The sequence below is a fragment of the Jaculus jaculus genome, chromosome 5 (assembly GCF_020740685.1).
Source record: "Jaculus jaculus isolate mJacJac1 chromosome 5, mJacJac1.mat.Y.cur, whole genome shotgun sequence".
NCBI lineage: Eukaryota > Metazoa > Chordata > Mammalia > Rodentia > Dipodidae > Jaculus > Jaculus jaculus.
The window spans coordinates 100,745,472-100,761,824 of record NC_059106.1 but is presented as its reverse complement, the minus strand read 5'-3'; the positions used below and the strand labels follow the sequence as shown (position 1 = coordinate 100,761,824).

Below are 16,353 nucleotides of genomic sequence, written 5' to 3'. Positions count from 1 at the left end.
GAGGAGGCTAACGATGGTACCAACATGACTATATATACTATGTACATAACTAATAAAAAATGAAAAATAGGGCTGGAGAGATGGCTTAGCGGTTAAGCGCTTGCCTGTGAAGCCTAAGGACCCCGGTTCGAGGCTCAGTTCCCCAGGTCCCATGTTAGCCATATGCACAAGGGGGCGCACGCGTCTGGAGTTCGTTTGCAGAGGCTGGAAGCCCTGGCGCGCCCATTCTCTCTCTCTCCCTCTATCTGTCTTTCTCTCTGTGTCTGTCACTCTCAAATAAATAAATTTAAAAAAAAATGAAAAATAAATAAAGAGAGGAAGACAGAGAAGAGTAGAAGTGACGAAAGGAAGGGAAGAAAGGAATGTGGAAGAAGAGAAAGGGGGTAAGAGGGAGGAAGGCTGTTCAGAGACAGAGCACTTGCCTAGCATGGTTAGGGCTGTGGATTCCATTTCTAGCACTACACAAGAAAGAGAGAGAAAGAGAGAGAGAGAGAGAGAGAAAGAGAGAGAGAGAAGATAATTAAGGAAAAGAACAATATATGTGGGCCACATCCAGACAACTAAAGCCCTAGTAGAACAAAACGGCTGAGAAGGAGGACGCTTTAAGCTGGAGCATCTACCTCTTCCTGTCTTCTCTCTTTATGGGCCAATTTGCTGGCATTCAGACAGGACTTATGTCAGCAGCAGAATATTTGTCACCATACATGATAGAAGAAACATTAAAAATATGATGGAGAGACCAATTATATATGTAAAGTGGGAATGAGGTGAGTGAGTATGTTTCAGGCCTCTGTACTTGGACACCATTTGCTTTCCTTAGCTTGCCAACTGCACACTTTGAAACTAATCAGACTTCTTAGTGGCACACCGCAATTTCTTATACATGTCTTTATACACAGGCATTTCATCTTCTCTAGAGAGCCTTAATGCAAAGCTAATAGTCCATTACATTTTAGACATTTCTAAAACCATACAAGAAAGTTCAAGTAGAAAAATTTCTTCAGAATATAAAGGGGCATGCTGATCTCACTACTGGTTAGAGAATCTGCTTTTATAGATGGCGGCAGATACTGGGGAGACTCAAAACATACCTGTGGTGATGTGATTCAGGAGTCCCCCATAAACTTCAGTGTTCTGGATACTAGGTTCCCCAGCTGATGGAAATTGGAAATTAACACTTCCTGGAGGCAGTGTATTGTTGGGGGTGGGCTTATGGGTGTTATAGCCAGTTTCCCCATGCCAGTGTTTGGCACACTCTCCTGTTGCTATTGTCCCCCTTATGTTGGCCAGGGGGTGATGTCCACCCTCTGCTCATGCCATCATCTTCCCCTGCCATTGTGGAGGTTCCCCTCGAGCCTGTAAGCCAAAATAAACCTTTTTCCCAGAAGCTGTTCTTGGTTGGGTGATTTCTATCAGCAATGTGAACCTGACTGCAATACCACCAATATGACAAGAAAAGAAAGTTGACTACCTAGCATGAGACAAGTCATGTCTATCATGTTTACTAGGGCCCAAGAAAAATCATAGAGGAAGTAAGAGATTAAATGTGAGCACAGCTCTCATGGCAAACCTGAGAACCTCCTCCTTGGAGGTGGTAGTAGACACAAAAGAGAAAATAAAAGGTTGCTAAAAGCACAACACTAAAGGAGGCATGTAACACACCCTCTAAGGCTCAGAGAATGGAAGAAGCAGCAGAAAGGATGTAAGAGTCACAGGGTGAGAAGGTATGTTCTAAGGCACTATTCTCACCACAGAAACTGACTGGTACATTCATGACCCCACAATGAAGATGGATAGCCTCACTGAGGAGGGCCCTCAGTGCAATGGGAGTGAGGGAGAGGGGCCAGAAAAGGATATAACCTGGTGGGAATATGACCAATATGCTCATACAATAAAGTTCTTGGTAAAAATGAAAAATTAAAGAAAGAAATATAAATGGTCAATAAATTGCCAACCTCACAAATAACAAAATAGAAATGAGATGCCATCCTTGTCTTATGTGACAGGGCAGAAAGTAAAAGCATGATATATACATTGTGGTGAAAATACCATAGACCAGCATGTTATGTACATGTACTGGGACTGCAAAAATAACAAAGCTTTGTTGGAAAGATTTCACAATATCCAATTCAGATATGCTTCCTATGCAACCTAAAAGTATCTCTTTGGGAATTAATATGCAGAAGTATTCTTCCAAACATGCAAAGATTCGTGTATATGGATTTTAAATGCAATACTATATATTAAAAGAAAATGAAATGTATATCCATTCAAACTTGGTCAAATAAATGGAGAATTTAAGATACATTCATGCAGTAAGTTATCATGTAACCATTATGTTAGTGAGTAAATAAGGGTAAGAAAAACTGTCATGATGAATTAAAAACTTACTAGTAAGAAAAGAAGCAGGCAGTACAGAATGTGGAGTTCAAATCTGTATGTGATACAATGGACAGGAGTATGTATGCTTGTGAATGTGTGTGTCTATGTATGTATATGCCACGAAAGATAGGAGGGTGTGTGCATGCGTGAGCATGTGTGTCTATGTATAGTGGCACATATGTGTAGATATGTGCATGCGAGCACGTGTTTATGTAACTGTGTTAGTGTATTATGAATGTGCATAAGCATGTGTGTGAGTATGATTGCATGTAAGTTCATGCATACATGTGTGTGTTAAAATGGTGAAGGATATACCATGATGTTTTTTGCAGGAAGCTGGATTTGTTTGTTGTTGGCTTTGTTTTGTTTTGTTTTGTTTTGTCTGAGACAGAGTTTTGCTATTAATCTCAGACTGGCCTCAAACTTGCAATTCTTCTTAAGCCTCCCCAGTACTGAGAAAAGGAGTATGCCTTCAAGCCAGCTTTAATTTGCATTTTTAACCATGATGTATATAAGAATTCCTAACTGGAAAAAGGAAATTATGTTAGTACACTTAAAATCAGTAAGAGCAAAATGTCTATTTTATATAGGCCTGTAAAATAACTTACTGCAATATAGCAAAACCACATAGAATTTAAATGTTTACTTTCTATAGTTCAGTAAAATAACTTACCACAATATAGCAAAGCCACATAGAATTTCTGAAAAATCATCTTACTTTGGAGAGGCACACCTGTAAACAATAAAACAGAACTAAAGCAACACACATAGAGAAGCCCATACACAAAAGCATTTATAGAAAACACAAAAGAAAAATGTTGTTGAAAGTTTTCACATTTTAATTGTAAAATATACTGGATCCATGTCAGAGAAATATTTCACATTAAAGTATTTTTTGTTATGAATCTGTCATCTTACATAGCTAAAGTAAGAGCCATACATTAAAAAATGCATCATTTATGCCCTATAAACCAGGACAAGTGTCACAGGATAAGACTGAATTTTCAAAGAAACAAGTGTTCACAATGTTACTAGATATGTAACAGCTAATCAAATACTATTACCTCTAGCATCTTCATGTACTTATTTTCACATTGAGTGCCTACATTTCCCTGATCTTCTACAAGTTTTACTGTGCTACTACAAAGTTCTATGGTTTCAGCTCAGGTAACAACTACACATTTATTTCTAATAAATAGGATAAAATTTCCAAAATGCTTTCAGAAACCTGTTCTTCATTTACTGTGTTTTTGGAATGCATATTGTAGAGTTATCATATAAAATATAAAATATAAATATATACCCAAACTAAGGTTTGATGTCTTGATACATCCAAATGCTATTCAGAGTTAAGCTTCTCCATAACTTCTACTCAATTTGAAATGTATCACAAATAAGATGCTTTACTATACGATGTCATGAAATAGAATGATAGTAAAATGATAATGGTGTGGGCTTAGACTTGGATGAAATACTATGCTATTTTGATATCTCAGTTTTTTATGATCTTAAATTAGAACTCAATCCACTAAAATAATCTGAGATAAGAAGATCCGAATTAGGTATCAGAGATCTCTGGTGCAAGTCTGGGCTCATCTGCTAACCAGCTGTAGAACATGGGATTTCAACACTGTCAACCTCACCTATAGCTGAATGAGCTCTACAACCCCTTCTAAAGCTGTCTACAGTGAGAATTTTATTTTAAAGTGGAAATCACACAATTATAACAATTACTAAAGTACAAGTCTCATAACTCATCTGAGAAGGGGCAATAGGGGATAAGTACACAGACAATGGTGTACATTTGTTTTATAACTAGCATACTCCTGGGAAGAAACTGTGAATGTGTATAAACAATTTGTAGTATGCTATGTTTTTATCAGAATGTTGGCTCCTTATATTACTGAAATCACAATCATTCTTCAAGGTCTCCAGCAACTGGTTCTATGCCTGAAGTTCTCAGTGTGTTCTAATCACACAAAATACGTGCAAACTACCTCTGCTGTTTGTTACCCATTTCTGATATCAAAGCTTCTCATAAAACCAATCCAAGAGAGCATGTGATAATAAAGAGTGTGTCACAGATACAACACATCACTGGACTGCTTTGATTATATTAATCAGACATACTTCAGGCCAAAAATTTGTTTGATTCACATTTTACTTAACTGGTCTGGTAAGTGACCAAATAGATATGTTACTTTCCTTTGATAAGATAACTGGGCCTTTGTTTAATGTTCCAAGCACAACACAAGTTAGGCTGGTAGAGAGTTCCTGCAGCCAGGCTTTATCCTCATGTGAGAGATAAACCATCATATTCATAAAATAAATAAATAAATAAATATAAAAAAGCATAGCCATAACTGTGAAAGCTGCTTTCCCACGCATATTCAAGGAAATATACTCAAAATTAAGGTTTCCAAAAAACACAAACAATACAGAAAAACGTGACAGAATTTTAAAACAATGATTGAAAACAGCCAAGCAAAGCTAGGCATGATGGCACAAGCCTGCACTCCCCACTTGAAAGGTGGAGGGAGACAGTCTTCAAGATCAGGAGCTCAAGACCAGCCTAGGCTACATGAGACCCTGTTTAAAAATATCAACAGGCAGGCATGGTGGTGCACACCTTTAATCTCAGCATTCCAGAGGGAGAGGTAGGAGGATCAATATGAGTTTGAAGTCACCCTGAAACTACACAGTGAATTCCAGGTCAGCCTGGACCATAGAGAGTCTCTGCCTCAGAAAAAAAACAAAAAAGTCAAGCAAATGGAAATAGAAAACTAATGGTCTAATGGCAAGTGGACCAAAATAAGACTAAGATACCCAACATGATTAATTTGGAAACACTTCTTAAATATAAGCCAGAATTTGTTCAGAATTTTCTTAAGATCAAATAAATGCAGTGTGTTTAAAGTGAAAGCTACTGGGCTGGAGAGATGGCTTAGCGGTTAAGCACTTGCCTGTGAAGCCTAAGGACCCTGGTTCGAGGCTCGGTTCCCCAGGTCCCACGTTAGCCAGGTGCACAAGGGGGCACACGTGTCTGGAGTTCGTTTGCAGAGGCTGGAAGCCCTGGCGCGCCCATGCTCTCTCTCTCCCTCTATCTGTCTTTCTCTCTGTGTCTGTCGCTCTCAAATAAATAAATAAATAAATAATTTAAAAAAATAAAAAATAAAAAAATAAAGTGAAAGCTACTAACAGCGAGATGGCTCAGTCAGTAAAGCACTTGCTGCTCAAAGGTGAAGACCTGACTTCAGATCCCCAGGATCCACATAGATGCCAGGCAGGGTGGTGGCCCATCTGTAACACCAGCATTTGTGAGGTGGCGACAATGAAGCCCCTGGGCAAAGTAGCTAGCTATAATAGCTGAGGAGGCAAACTCTGAGTCCAGCAAGAGACCCTGTTTCAATAAAAAAGGTGAAGAATGACTGAGGAAGACAGCTGACAACACCCTCTGACCTATACACACATACCCACACACAATGAATAATAATAGAAATAATAATCCAAACACTAAGAACACTTTCCTGATAACTTTCATGAGATGATAATTAGATTAACAGAATTTCAAAATTCCACCATTCTGCATGTCTTCCACTGCCAATGTTCTATTCTTAGGCACCCACAGCTCTCCCTTGGTCCGTCAGAAGAGGTAAGAATCTAGCCTCTCTAGCTCTGCCCTCATTCCCCAATTCCATGTGTTCTCTACATGGCAGTCAGAGTGATATTGCTAAAACAGAGGTCACACTGCATCTCTTTAAGAACTAGAGCACATCCATTTCCACGGTCCAAGTAAAAGAGGAGCTCCCAGATCCCACTGCTTCTCAGGCCTCACATACCTCAGGCCTCACTGTGCTTAAGTCCCATTTTCAGAGGCACTTCCATCCACCTATGGTTTCAACATTGTACCCTGAAAGGGCCTATCAGCCACTACGTGTCACAGGACACTAACTTGAAGATTATTTTCTTGTTTGTTGTCTGTCTGCTCCTACTAGAATGCAAGTGTCACAAAATAAATGTTTTTACTATATTCCTTATCACTATATCTTTCACAAATTATCCCTGGTATTCTATATTTATATATAGAGAGAATATAGCAAGATAAAGACTCTGCCTTGGGTTGGAGTGATGGCTTTGCAATTAAGGCACTTGTCTACAAAGCCCAAGACTCAGATCTGACTCCCCAGAACCCACATAAGCCAGACACACAAGGTGACACATGCATCTGGAGTTTGATTGCAGTGACTGAGGCCCTGGTATGCCAATTAATATTTTCTCTTTCCCTCTAATAAAAAATGAAAACAAAAAATAAAGATTCTATCTTGAAATCTTGAAATATCCTTCAAAATGGATTAATGGCATCACACCCGGACAAAACTAAGTGGAAGAAATCTATACACAAGTCATTCTCATAGCATCCATAGACAGCTATATTGGCTATATCATCATTGTAACAAAACTCCTGACAGCAATAACTTAAAGGAGGAAGGATTTACTTTGGTTCACAGTGTCAGAAATATCAATCCATCATATTGGGGAGGGCACAACATACAAAAGCAGTTCACATAATGTGGACAGAATTAGAGAAAAGTGAAATTTAGAAAGAGACTACGGCAAGATACAGACCCCAAGTGCCCAGTTTCTTTATCCAAGTAGGCCCCACCTCTTACCTTTCTCCACCTCCCAACAATGTCATTATCATAATATTATAAATTCATCAAGGGGCTGATCCACTCACTAAGTCAGAGCCTCCAGAACCTCATAGACACACCCAGAGATGAGAACATGGAGGAGCAGAAGTGGAGCCCAGAGACTCTGTCATGGGTCCTTCATGCCAGACAAAAAGCTCTAGGATTACGTGTTTGCCCTGCCTAGTTTAGATCTTGCATTGGTTCAATCCTTACTTGTAATACCTTCTTTTGTAGTAGGAATGTTCACTGTATGCCATTATGTGTGTGTATCTTATGTTTTAGTTTTGCAGGCTCACAGTTAAGATGCTTTGAACAATGATATTTGGACAGTGTTGGGATTAACAAAAACTATAGAAACTTTTAAAGTTAAACTGAATATATCTTTGCATCTTGAGGCTGTCATGTGAAGTCTATGGGGAGCAGGGGTAGAATGTAGTGTTTTGAATCACATGACCCAAAACACTCATTTGTTCTAAATGTTGGTTGCAATTTGGGAGGTAGATCTTTGCTGAAGAATGTGTGTTGTTGGGGCTGGGCTTAGGGGTAATATAGCCAGTTCCCCCCTTGCCAGGACTTGGTTCACTCTTGGGATGCTTTTTTCCACGTGCTGTGGCAGAGGTAATGTCCAGCCTCTGCTCATGTAATGTTGTCTCCTGCCATCATGAAACTTCCCTCCAAGACTGCAGGCCAACACAAACTCTTTCCTCCTATCAGCTGCTTTTGATCAGGTGCTTTGCCCCAGCAATGTGGCGGTGACTACAACAAGCACTCTACCTCTGATCTACAGCCCCAGACCTCCACTGAGGGATTGATCTTTGTGCTGTAGTCATCTCCTATGGCCTCACTTCTTTAATAATCAAGTGTCAATAAATAAATTTGGGAGAACCACATTCAAACCATGTCTGTACTCATTCTACATTAACAGTCAAAAGGAGTGATACACTTAGAAGTTATACAAACTTAAGATAGAATTGAAATCCTCATGTGAAAACTGAGATATCTAACTTGGAAACATGGAAAATTAAGTATCCTGTACCCCAGTAACCATAACCAATACCTCACATGTGGTAAGAGAAAGAAAGAGCTCACTTTTCATTAGAAAATAATTGTGACAGCTTACACGCACACACTCAAAAAGTCAGTCAAGTTTTCTCCAACTTTCCAGTCTAAACTGAAAACATTTTTAATAGTAAAATAAGAGAGCCATAGAGATTGCTCAGAAGTTAAAGGTGCTTGCTTGCAAAGCCTGACAGTCAAGGTCTGGTTCCCCAGTACCCACATAAAGCCAGACGCACAAAGTGGCACATGTATCTGGCATTCCCATACTCACTGTTTGTCTCTGTCTTTCTCAAATAAATAAATAAATAAATAAAAATATTTTAAAAAAATAAGCAAATTCCCCTCATAGTAATGATCAGTAATTTCTGTAAAGTTGGTGGTGACATTTTGTCTGATATAGCTATCATTTTGAATTGAAACAGTCAAAGTCCATGAGTCTACTTCAAATGCACTGAAAACTGAACAATAAGATGACTAACTTCATACAGAAGAATATGGTGGGGGTATTTTTAACATCTTAATCATCTTTAATCCTGGTTTTCAGAAATAATAACAGATCAGATTATGTGGTCATTACTAGATTTTACTTATTCTCTGTGGTTCTTTCAAGTCACCACACTCCTGAATCTTACCACTCATCAAACTTGGTAGAAGGATTCTTCATTCAGGTCTCATGTGGATCTCCAATTGATCCAGAAAGTTGGCAGATTATTTGTATACAGACAACATATTTGCAAAATATAGTGAGTATTTTGTTTGTTAGCTGCCTGTGTGAGAAGGGTTTCTGTGCTCAGTACAAGACATTGAACAAAAACACCATGCATCTCATCCATGTTCAACTTTTATAAATGAAATACTAAACAAATAACTTTCTCATTAGTTATCACTACAAACCTTCTAAACAAAAAAAAAAACAGAAGTCTATATTCTACTGAATGATCATGGGATGGGTTTTCAGAGGAAGATCGGACAGTCTAATTAGTATTGGAAATGTCTGTTTTGCCATTTTTATCTATCAGTTCTAGTTAACCATAAACAACAGTCTCAATTAGTGTTTGAGTTGAATGACTGGATAGAAAAGAATTATTTACAACTTGCTTCAGTGATCTCAAAAATTCTCTCAGCTTATAAAAATGTTTATGAGGGCTGGAGAGATGGCTTAGCGGTTAAGCGCTTGCCTGTGAAGCCTAAGGACCCCAGTTCGAGGACCCACATTAGCCAGATGCACAAGTGGGTGCACGCGTTTGGAGTTCGTTTACAGTGGCTGGAAGCCCTGGTGCACCCATCCCCCCCCCCACCTCTTTCCCTCTCTGTCTGTCGCTTTCAAATAAATAAATAGAATAAACAAAAAAATGTTTATGAGTCAGGACAGTAATTCTGACAATTCCCTTGCTTTGATGAATAAACCCAATGTGCTCCATCTGCTGTTAATGTTTTGCATTCACTTTCTGCTAAAGAAATATCTAGCTCATGGTTAGATAAAAAATTAAGCATTTGATTTAATTATAATTTAAATATGTTTATTTCTATTTCTTCACTAGGATAAAAACTCATCATCCTCTTTTCATCAAGTAGCTGCTAAATATTTAAATTATATTGTGTGTATACATGGGTGAATGCAAAAAGAAAAAATTAGCAACAGACAGAGCTCTCTTGATCCCTCTTGGCTCTTTTGATCTCTCTTGGACCCCTGACTCCTTTCCTTCTGCCTTTTTGTGAAAGGGATCTTCTTGATCTCCATTTCTTTTTGCCTTGGCACTTTCTTGCTTTGTTCTGGGCACTTTTCTGCTTGCTCCCCACATGTGTGAACCCCTTCCCCAGAGACTTCTTTCCAGGAAAGAGACCTTTCACTATGAGAGAGATTTTCTTATCTTCCCTCCCTCTTCCCAGCCACATTTGGACAAGAGAAGAATTGCTTTTGGCTTGAGCTTTCGTTTCCCTCCTAACTTACCCCAAAATAAATCTCATTCAAAACTTACCCTTTTTTGAGTCCATGTTTACAATTTTGGTAACTTAGACAAAAACCTGAAGTTGGGCTTCATAGGCCTTGGGGGGGTCTCCTTCTGCATCCTTATGGAGATCTAATCTCTCCCAGAACTTCAGCCCTAGTCATGACTCCAAGAAAGCCAGTTCCTAACCTTTCTCTGGCTTACCACCTACAGGCTGACCCTTCTCAAGTCAGCGTCCTCCTAGGTGTACACCAGCCAATCAGAGCCCTTCCTGAACATCTGAACCTGGCAATGAGTCATTCTAATTGGATGCCTAATTCATATAAATGGATCACATATGAGAGACATTTTCCCCATATGAGAAATTCTTTCTACATTTTTCCCTCCCTACTTGGGCAGTACTCCTTTGGCCTGGGAGTGTTTATAATTTCGTCTATGTTTCCAACTTATCCTAATGAATCCTCTATTGCTACCTTAATGAATCTTCCATAACTTACCCTTCCAGGTGCCATGTTTTTTTTTTCTTTCTTTCAATTCTTTGATAAACTTGGACAAGGACCCTCAGCTTGGGAGTCATAAGCCTGTTCTAAACCCAGAGCTGGCTGCTTTCTATTGTCCTCCTTCCCTTCTCCCTTCCCCTTCTTTCTCTCTCTGTCTCTCATCTGCATTGTTATGAGACCTAATCCCTCCCAGAACTCCAATCGTGCAACATTATGTATATATACCAAAATCAAATACTATATACTTTCAAGAAATGCTTAAAGCCGGGCGTGGTGGTGCGTGCCTTTAATCCCAGCACTTGGGAGGCAGAGGTAGGAGGATCACCGTGAGTTCGAGGCCACCCTGAGACTACATAGTGAATTCCAGGTCAGCCTGAGCCAGTGTGAGACCCTACCTCAAAAAAAACAAAAAAAAAAAAAAAAAAGAAATGCTTAAGAATTCGTTTAAAAGAAGAAAGGTTTCCCTTCCTCTTGATTCTAGGAATGTTCGTGGAAATAAAGCTCAATGATATGGGAGATGATTTGCCTAGAGTATGATAGGAAAATACTGATACCAGTAGCTCCAAGTTCAAAAGTGACTAAACAAGCCAGCATGGTGGTACATGCCTTTAATCAGCATTCAGAAGGTGAAAGGTAAGAGAATCACTGTGAGTTCCAGACTACCCTGAGACCATACCACAAATTAATTAATTAATAAAGAGTGACTAAACAAACACAAAGTAAGTGTTGAATATAAGAAAAAAAATTCCTAAATTAAAATATGTGGTTTTTATTTTCCTTATATAAATGACATGTTTTAAATTTTATAATTATATAAGTAAGTCTAGCTGAATTTTTTCAATAAGTACAGAACTAAAATCAAAAATAATGAAAAAATACTACAAAATAGTTAAATAGGTATCTTAATGATATAAAAATGATAATATATCTTAAAAACCTATTGTGCCTAAGATTTAAAGAATTACAACTATTTAAAAATTGGACGAGAGATTTGATTAAAAAATCATAAAAGCATCCATACAGAGGCTACTTACCTGCCCTTGAAGAATGGGAGGAATGTAAAACTGCCCTAAGTGCTATCACAATCCAGCAGGACCTGTGGTCAGTAGAAACAAAGGTCAGTGAGAGTAGCAGTAAGAGGAAATAGGATGTCCTGTGTGAGAAATGAATTTCAAGTTAGAATGTGCTGGAGGAGAGGTAGGAGGATCGCCGTGAGTTCAAGGCCACCCTGAGACTACATAGTGAATTCCAGGTCAGCCTGAGCTAGAGTGAGATGCTATCTCAAATCCAAAAAAAGCAAGAAGCTGCCAGGAACCTGAAGAACTGCTATTCTTTTTGTAAAGAACCCAAATCACACTCTACCAGCAGCAAGACTCTAAAAGTTCAAGGTTACTGTACAAATTTGGAATTATCTCTTAGACAGGCGTGATAAGAGCAGTATGCTATAATGTTAATTGATAACATCTTATTAATAATATAATAGCAACTACAACTAATAGGTGTGTATTTATAGGACAGTATGTTCTCTGTTTACATATACATACAACTATGCATGTGTACAACTTATTTCCTTTCATCTCCTAAATACTAACTAATTTGGTTCAGAAATTCTGTTGATGAATACAGAAACATAATTCTTCTATTATTTTATTTTTATAGTTTTTAAATTTTTCTTAGGTTTAAATTCCAAATAATAGCTACTAGCTAGGGCTGGAGAGATGGCTTAGCGGTTAAGTGCTTGCCTGTGAAGCCTAAGGACCCTGGTTCAAGGCTCAATTCCCCAGGACCCACGTTAGCCAGATGCACAAAGGGGCACACACATCTGGAGTTCGTTTGCAGTGGCTGGAGACCCTGGCACACCCATTCTCTCTCTGTGTGTGTCTCTCTCTCTATCTGCCTCTTTCTCTCTCTGTCACTCTCAAATAAATAAATAAAAATCTTTAAAAAAAATAGCTACCAGCTAAAGCAAAGTGAGAAAGTATAATTCTGAGAAAAAGTATGTTGTCCTATGCCTTCATGAAACAGATGTTTGGTGACAGCTGTTCTTAAACAAGACTTTATATGTTTTAAAAGCTCATTATAATACTATTACAGAAACTCCTGAGAATCTCAATTTGGCTCTAAGCTTCAATTACTATCTAGTACAAACTGGCAAAAAAATACTTATCACAGTGTCACCAATAACTTTACAGAAACTCCTGATCCAAGGACAGGACACACTCACTCACTCTTCTACTTGTACTTGTGTGTATACAGCCTCATGTTCTCTCTCCCTTTTTCTCTCTCCAGTCCCTTTAACCATCTGCATTTTTTATTCTACTCTTTAAAAAAGAAAAAGGTTTTCTACCCCATGTTTATTGCCAGTGCGTTGATAGTAAAGTGTTTTGTAATGTTAGGGACATGGACACCAATAATTTTTCAAACCCTAGGTGAAGCCTTGTCTGCAACATACTTATTTTTCACCCAAAAACAACCAAATCAAACACAATTCCTGGAGATGGCAATGTCATCATCCTATTCCACCCCAATTCCAAGTACTGCAGTGCTTCAAATTATTTACATTATTTCACCATGTCATACAACTTCTTTTTGAACTTCTACAAAGTTTCTTGGAATATAAACACTCCTCAAAAAATACATGATAACATCAAACTACAAAACTCACACTGGAAAAATAGGGAGTTATTTTTCCAATTGTGGTTTCCTGACATTTCTTTAAAAGTCAATTAAAAATATGGAGAGGAACTTGAAACTCTGAAACTGCTAGAGGAAAAAGTAGGGGAAACCCTTCAACATATTGTTCTTGGCAAAGACTTTCTGAATATAACCTCGATTGCTCAGGCAATAAAACCACAGATTAACCACTGGGACCTCATGAAATTACAAAGCTTTTGTATGGCAAAGGACAATGTGAATAAAGGCAACCTACAGAATGGGAAAACATTTTTACCAGCTATACTTCTGATAGAGGATTAATATCTAGGATATACAAAGAACTCAAAAATTAAATAATAAAAAAAAACAGTTAAAAATGGGTGTAGCAGACAGATTTATGTTCGCTAAGATAAACTTCCAGATCAGGCACAGTTATGGAGGAAGGGATTTATTGAAGCTTACAGATTCAGGGGAAGTTCCATAATGGCAGAAGAAGCTGGCCTGCCTTCACAGGGCCAAACAGAGAGAGAGAAGCACAAGCCAAAAGCCAAAAGCCACAGCACACTTCAGGGACTCCAGCTAGGCACACTTTGCATATCTTTAGATTGAAATCTGAAACTCACCACCACACCTTAAGATCACCCAGTAACATTGCCTCCAGCCAGGTAGCCAGCAGATACAAACTACAAACAATAAAGAACTGAATATATTGGGGGCCATCTAATCAAACCACCACATTCCGCCCCTGGCCCCCAGTACATTTATAACCATTACACATTGTAAATTGTACTCAGTTCAATTTCAAAGGTCCCCACAGTCTTGACCAATTTAAGATATAAAGACCTGTAAAAATCAAACAAGTTAAACACTTCTAACATATAAAGGCACAGAGTAAACATTTTCAACTGGTATAAGGCATACCAAGGAGAGACTAAAACAATGCAAACTCAACCGCCATCAAACAAACATCAAACTTCTGCAGTTCAAGTTCAACATAACCAGAGACTGACAGTCTCCAGATTTTCCAATTCTGCCCCTCCAGCTGGGCAGAGTAGCAGGGGAACACTTTCATCCCAGGCCAACAGTGCACTCCATAGTAGCCCTTGCACAGTCCTGGTATATCCAGAACTTCTTGAGGTCTTCATGCAAACCACGGTGCATCTTCCAAAGGCTCTTTTAGCCTATCAGGGCATCATGCCCTGCCTCATGCTGCATCTCAGCAGCAGCTCCTGGAACCATATGCAATTCATGACTACTCCTCACATTTTCCAAAGGCTATTTCAGCCTATTAGGGCATCAGGCCACATCTCAGCTCCTGGAAGCATGTGCAATTTATGACCACTCCTTGTATTTTTCATGCCTTGAAACCAATACCAGGTGTGTAGGACACAGCCATATTCTTAATTCACAGACAAAATAAATAATAACCTTGAAAAGCAGGTTCCTTCACCAGTCAACTCTTTCCAAAGGTGTTTGCATTTTTATGATAGTCTTTCCTCAGGCATCCTTTCCATGGTAAAGCAATTGGACCATTTTGCTTTAAGATTGCTAATGTGTTTGACAATAGCAGCTTTAGTAATCTAAAGCCAGTCTCTGTGCCAGTAAATTTAACTTGCTTAAAGTTTTCCAGCTTAAAATCTTAAATCTCTCAGTCCAGTATAACTAGCCAAGCACATTAGTCCATTACAAATTTAACCTTGATCAAACTCTTTGTGCCTGGGCAGCAGGATGCAGCCAGCCCTTATGCAAGTAGCCCAGTTCCAACAAAGTCCTCTGCTGTTTATCCCTCCCCTTAGAAAGCTCATAAGCCAAGCTTCAAAGTTCAATGCTGTCTGCACTTAGCATTCTCAAACTCTGATCAAAATAGTTCATAAAACTTAGCTTACCACTCCAGAAGGCATCTTCAGTTGCAAGCACTATGTCCATGCCCATTCCTCCAAAACAAAGATTCTAAAAGATCAACATCCACATGGCCAGGTTCTACTCACCCCATTCCTGGTACCAAATTCTGTAGCAGACAGATTCAGGTTCACTGAGATAAACTTCCAGATCAGGCACAGTTATGGAGGAAAGGATTTATTGAAGCTTACAGATCCAGGGGAAGTTCCATAATGGCAGAAGAAGCTGGCCTGCCTTCACAGACACAAACAGAGAGAGCGAAGTGCAAGCCTAAAGGTCAAAAGCCACAGCACACTTCAGGAACTCCAGCTAGGCATACTTTGCATATCTTTAGATTAAAATCTGAAACTCACCACCACACCTTAAGATCACCCAGTGACATTGCCTCCTTCCAGGTAGCCAGCAGATACAAACTACAAACAATAAAGAACTGAATATATTGAGGGCCACCTATTCAGACCACCACAATGGGCTATGGAACTAAATAGAGAGTTCTCAAAAGAAGAAATACAGATGGCAAATAAACATCTAAAAAAAATGTTCTACATCTGTAGTCATCAGGGAAATGAAGATTAAAACTATGTTGAGATTCCTTCTCACTCCTGTCAGATTGGCTACCATCATGAAAACAAATGACCATAAATACTGGCGAGGATGCAGAAAAAGAGGAACCCTTTTACACTGTTGGTGGGAATGCAATCTGGTCCAGCAATTGTGAAAATCAGTGTGGAGGTTCCTAAGACAGCTAAAAATAGATCTACCATATGGCCCAGTTATAGCACACCTAGGCATATGTTGTGGTTTAATTCAGGTGTCCCCCATAAACTTAAGTGTTCTGGATGTTAGGTTCCCCAGCTGATAGCAATTGGAAATTAAAGCCTCCTGGAGGCAGTATATTGTTGGGGGTGGGCTTATGGGTGTTATAGCCAGTTTCCCCATGCCAGTGTATGGCACACTGTCCTGTTGCTATTGTCTACCTTATGTTGGCCAGGGGTGATGTCCACCCTCTGCTCATGCCATCATTTTCCCCTGCCGTCATGGAGCTTCCCCTTGGGCCTATAAGCCAAAATAAACCTCTTTTTCCAACAAGCTGTTCTTGGTTGGGTGATTTCTACCAGCAACGTGAATCTGACTACAACAGTAAAGTGGTACTGACAAGTGGAAATGCTGCTAGACACATGACTGTGTGGCTTTGGCCTTTTGGAGCTGATTTTCAAG

At 39.0% G+C, this 16,353-nt stretch overlaps 1 protein-coding gene across 4 annotated transcripts in view; it reads right to left on the bottom strand.

Annotated features, from left to right (window-relative positions):
- Positions 1-16,353, bottom strand: part of Lepr (leptin receptor) — a 140,594-nt gene that overhangs the window by 80,868 nt on the left and 43,373 nt on the right. For 3 of the 4 annotated variants that reach the window (XM_045150512.1, XM_012949462.2, XM_045150511.1), the window contains exon 3: positions 3,056-3,115. In XM_045150512.1, the coding sequence (XP_045006447.1) occupies positions 3,056-3,115 (60 nt within the window). Of the gene's footprint in view, positions 1-3,055; positions 3,116-11,615; positions 11,678-16,353 lie in introns of all 4 variants that reach the window. The other variant, XM_045150513.1, reaches the window with a different exon arrangement.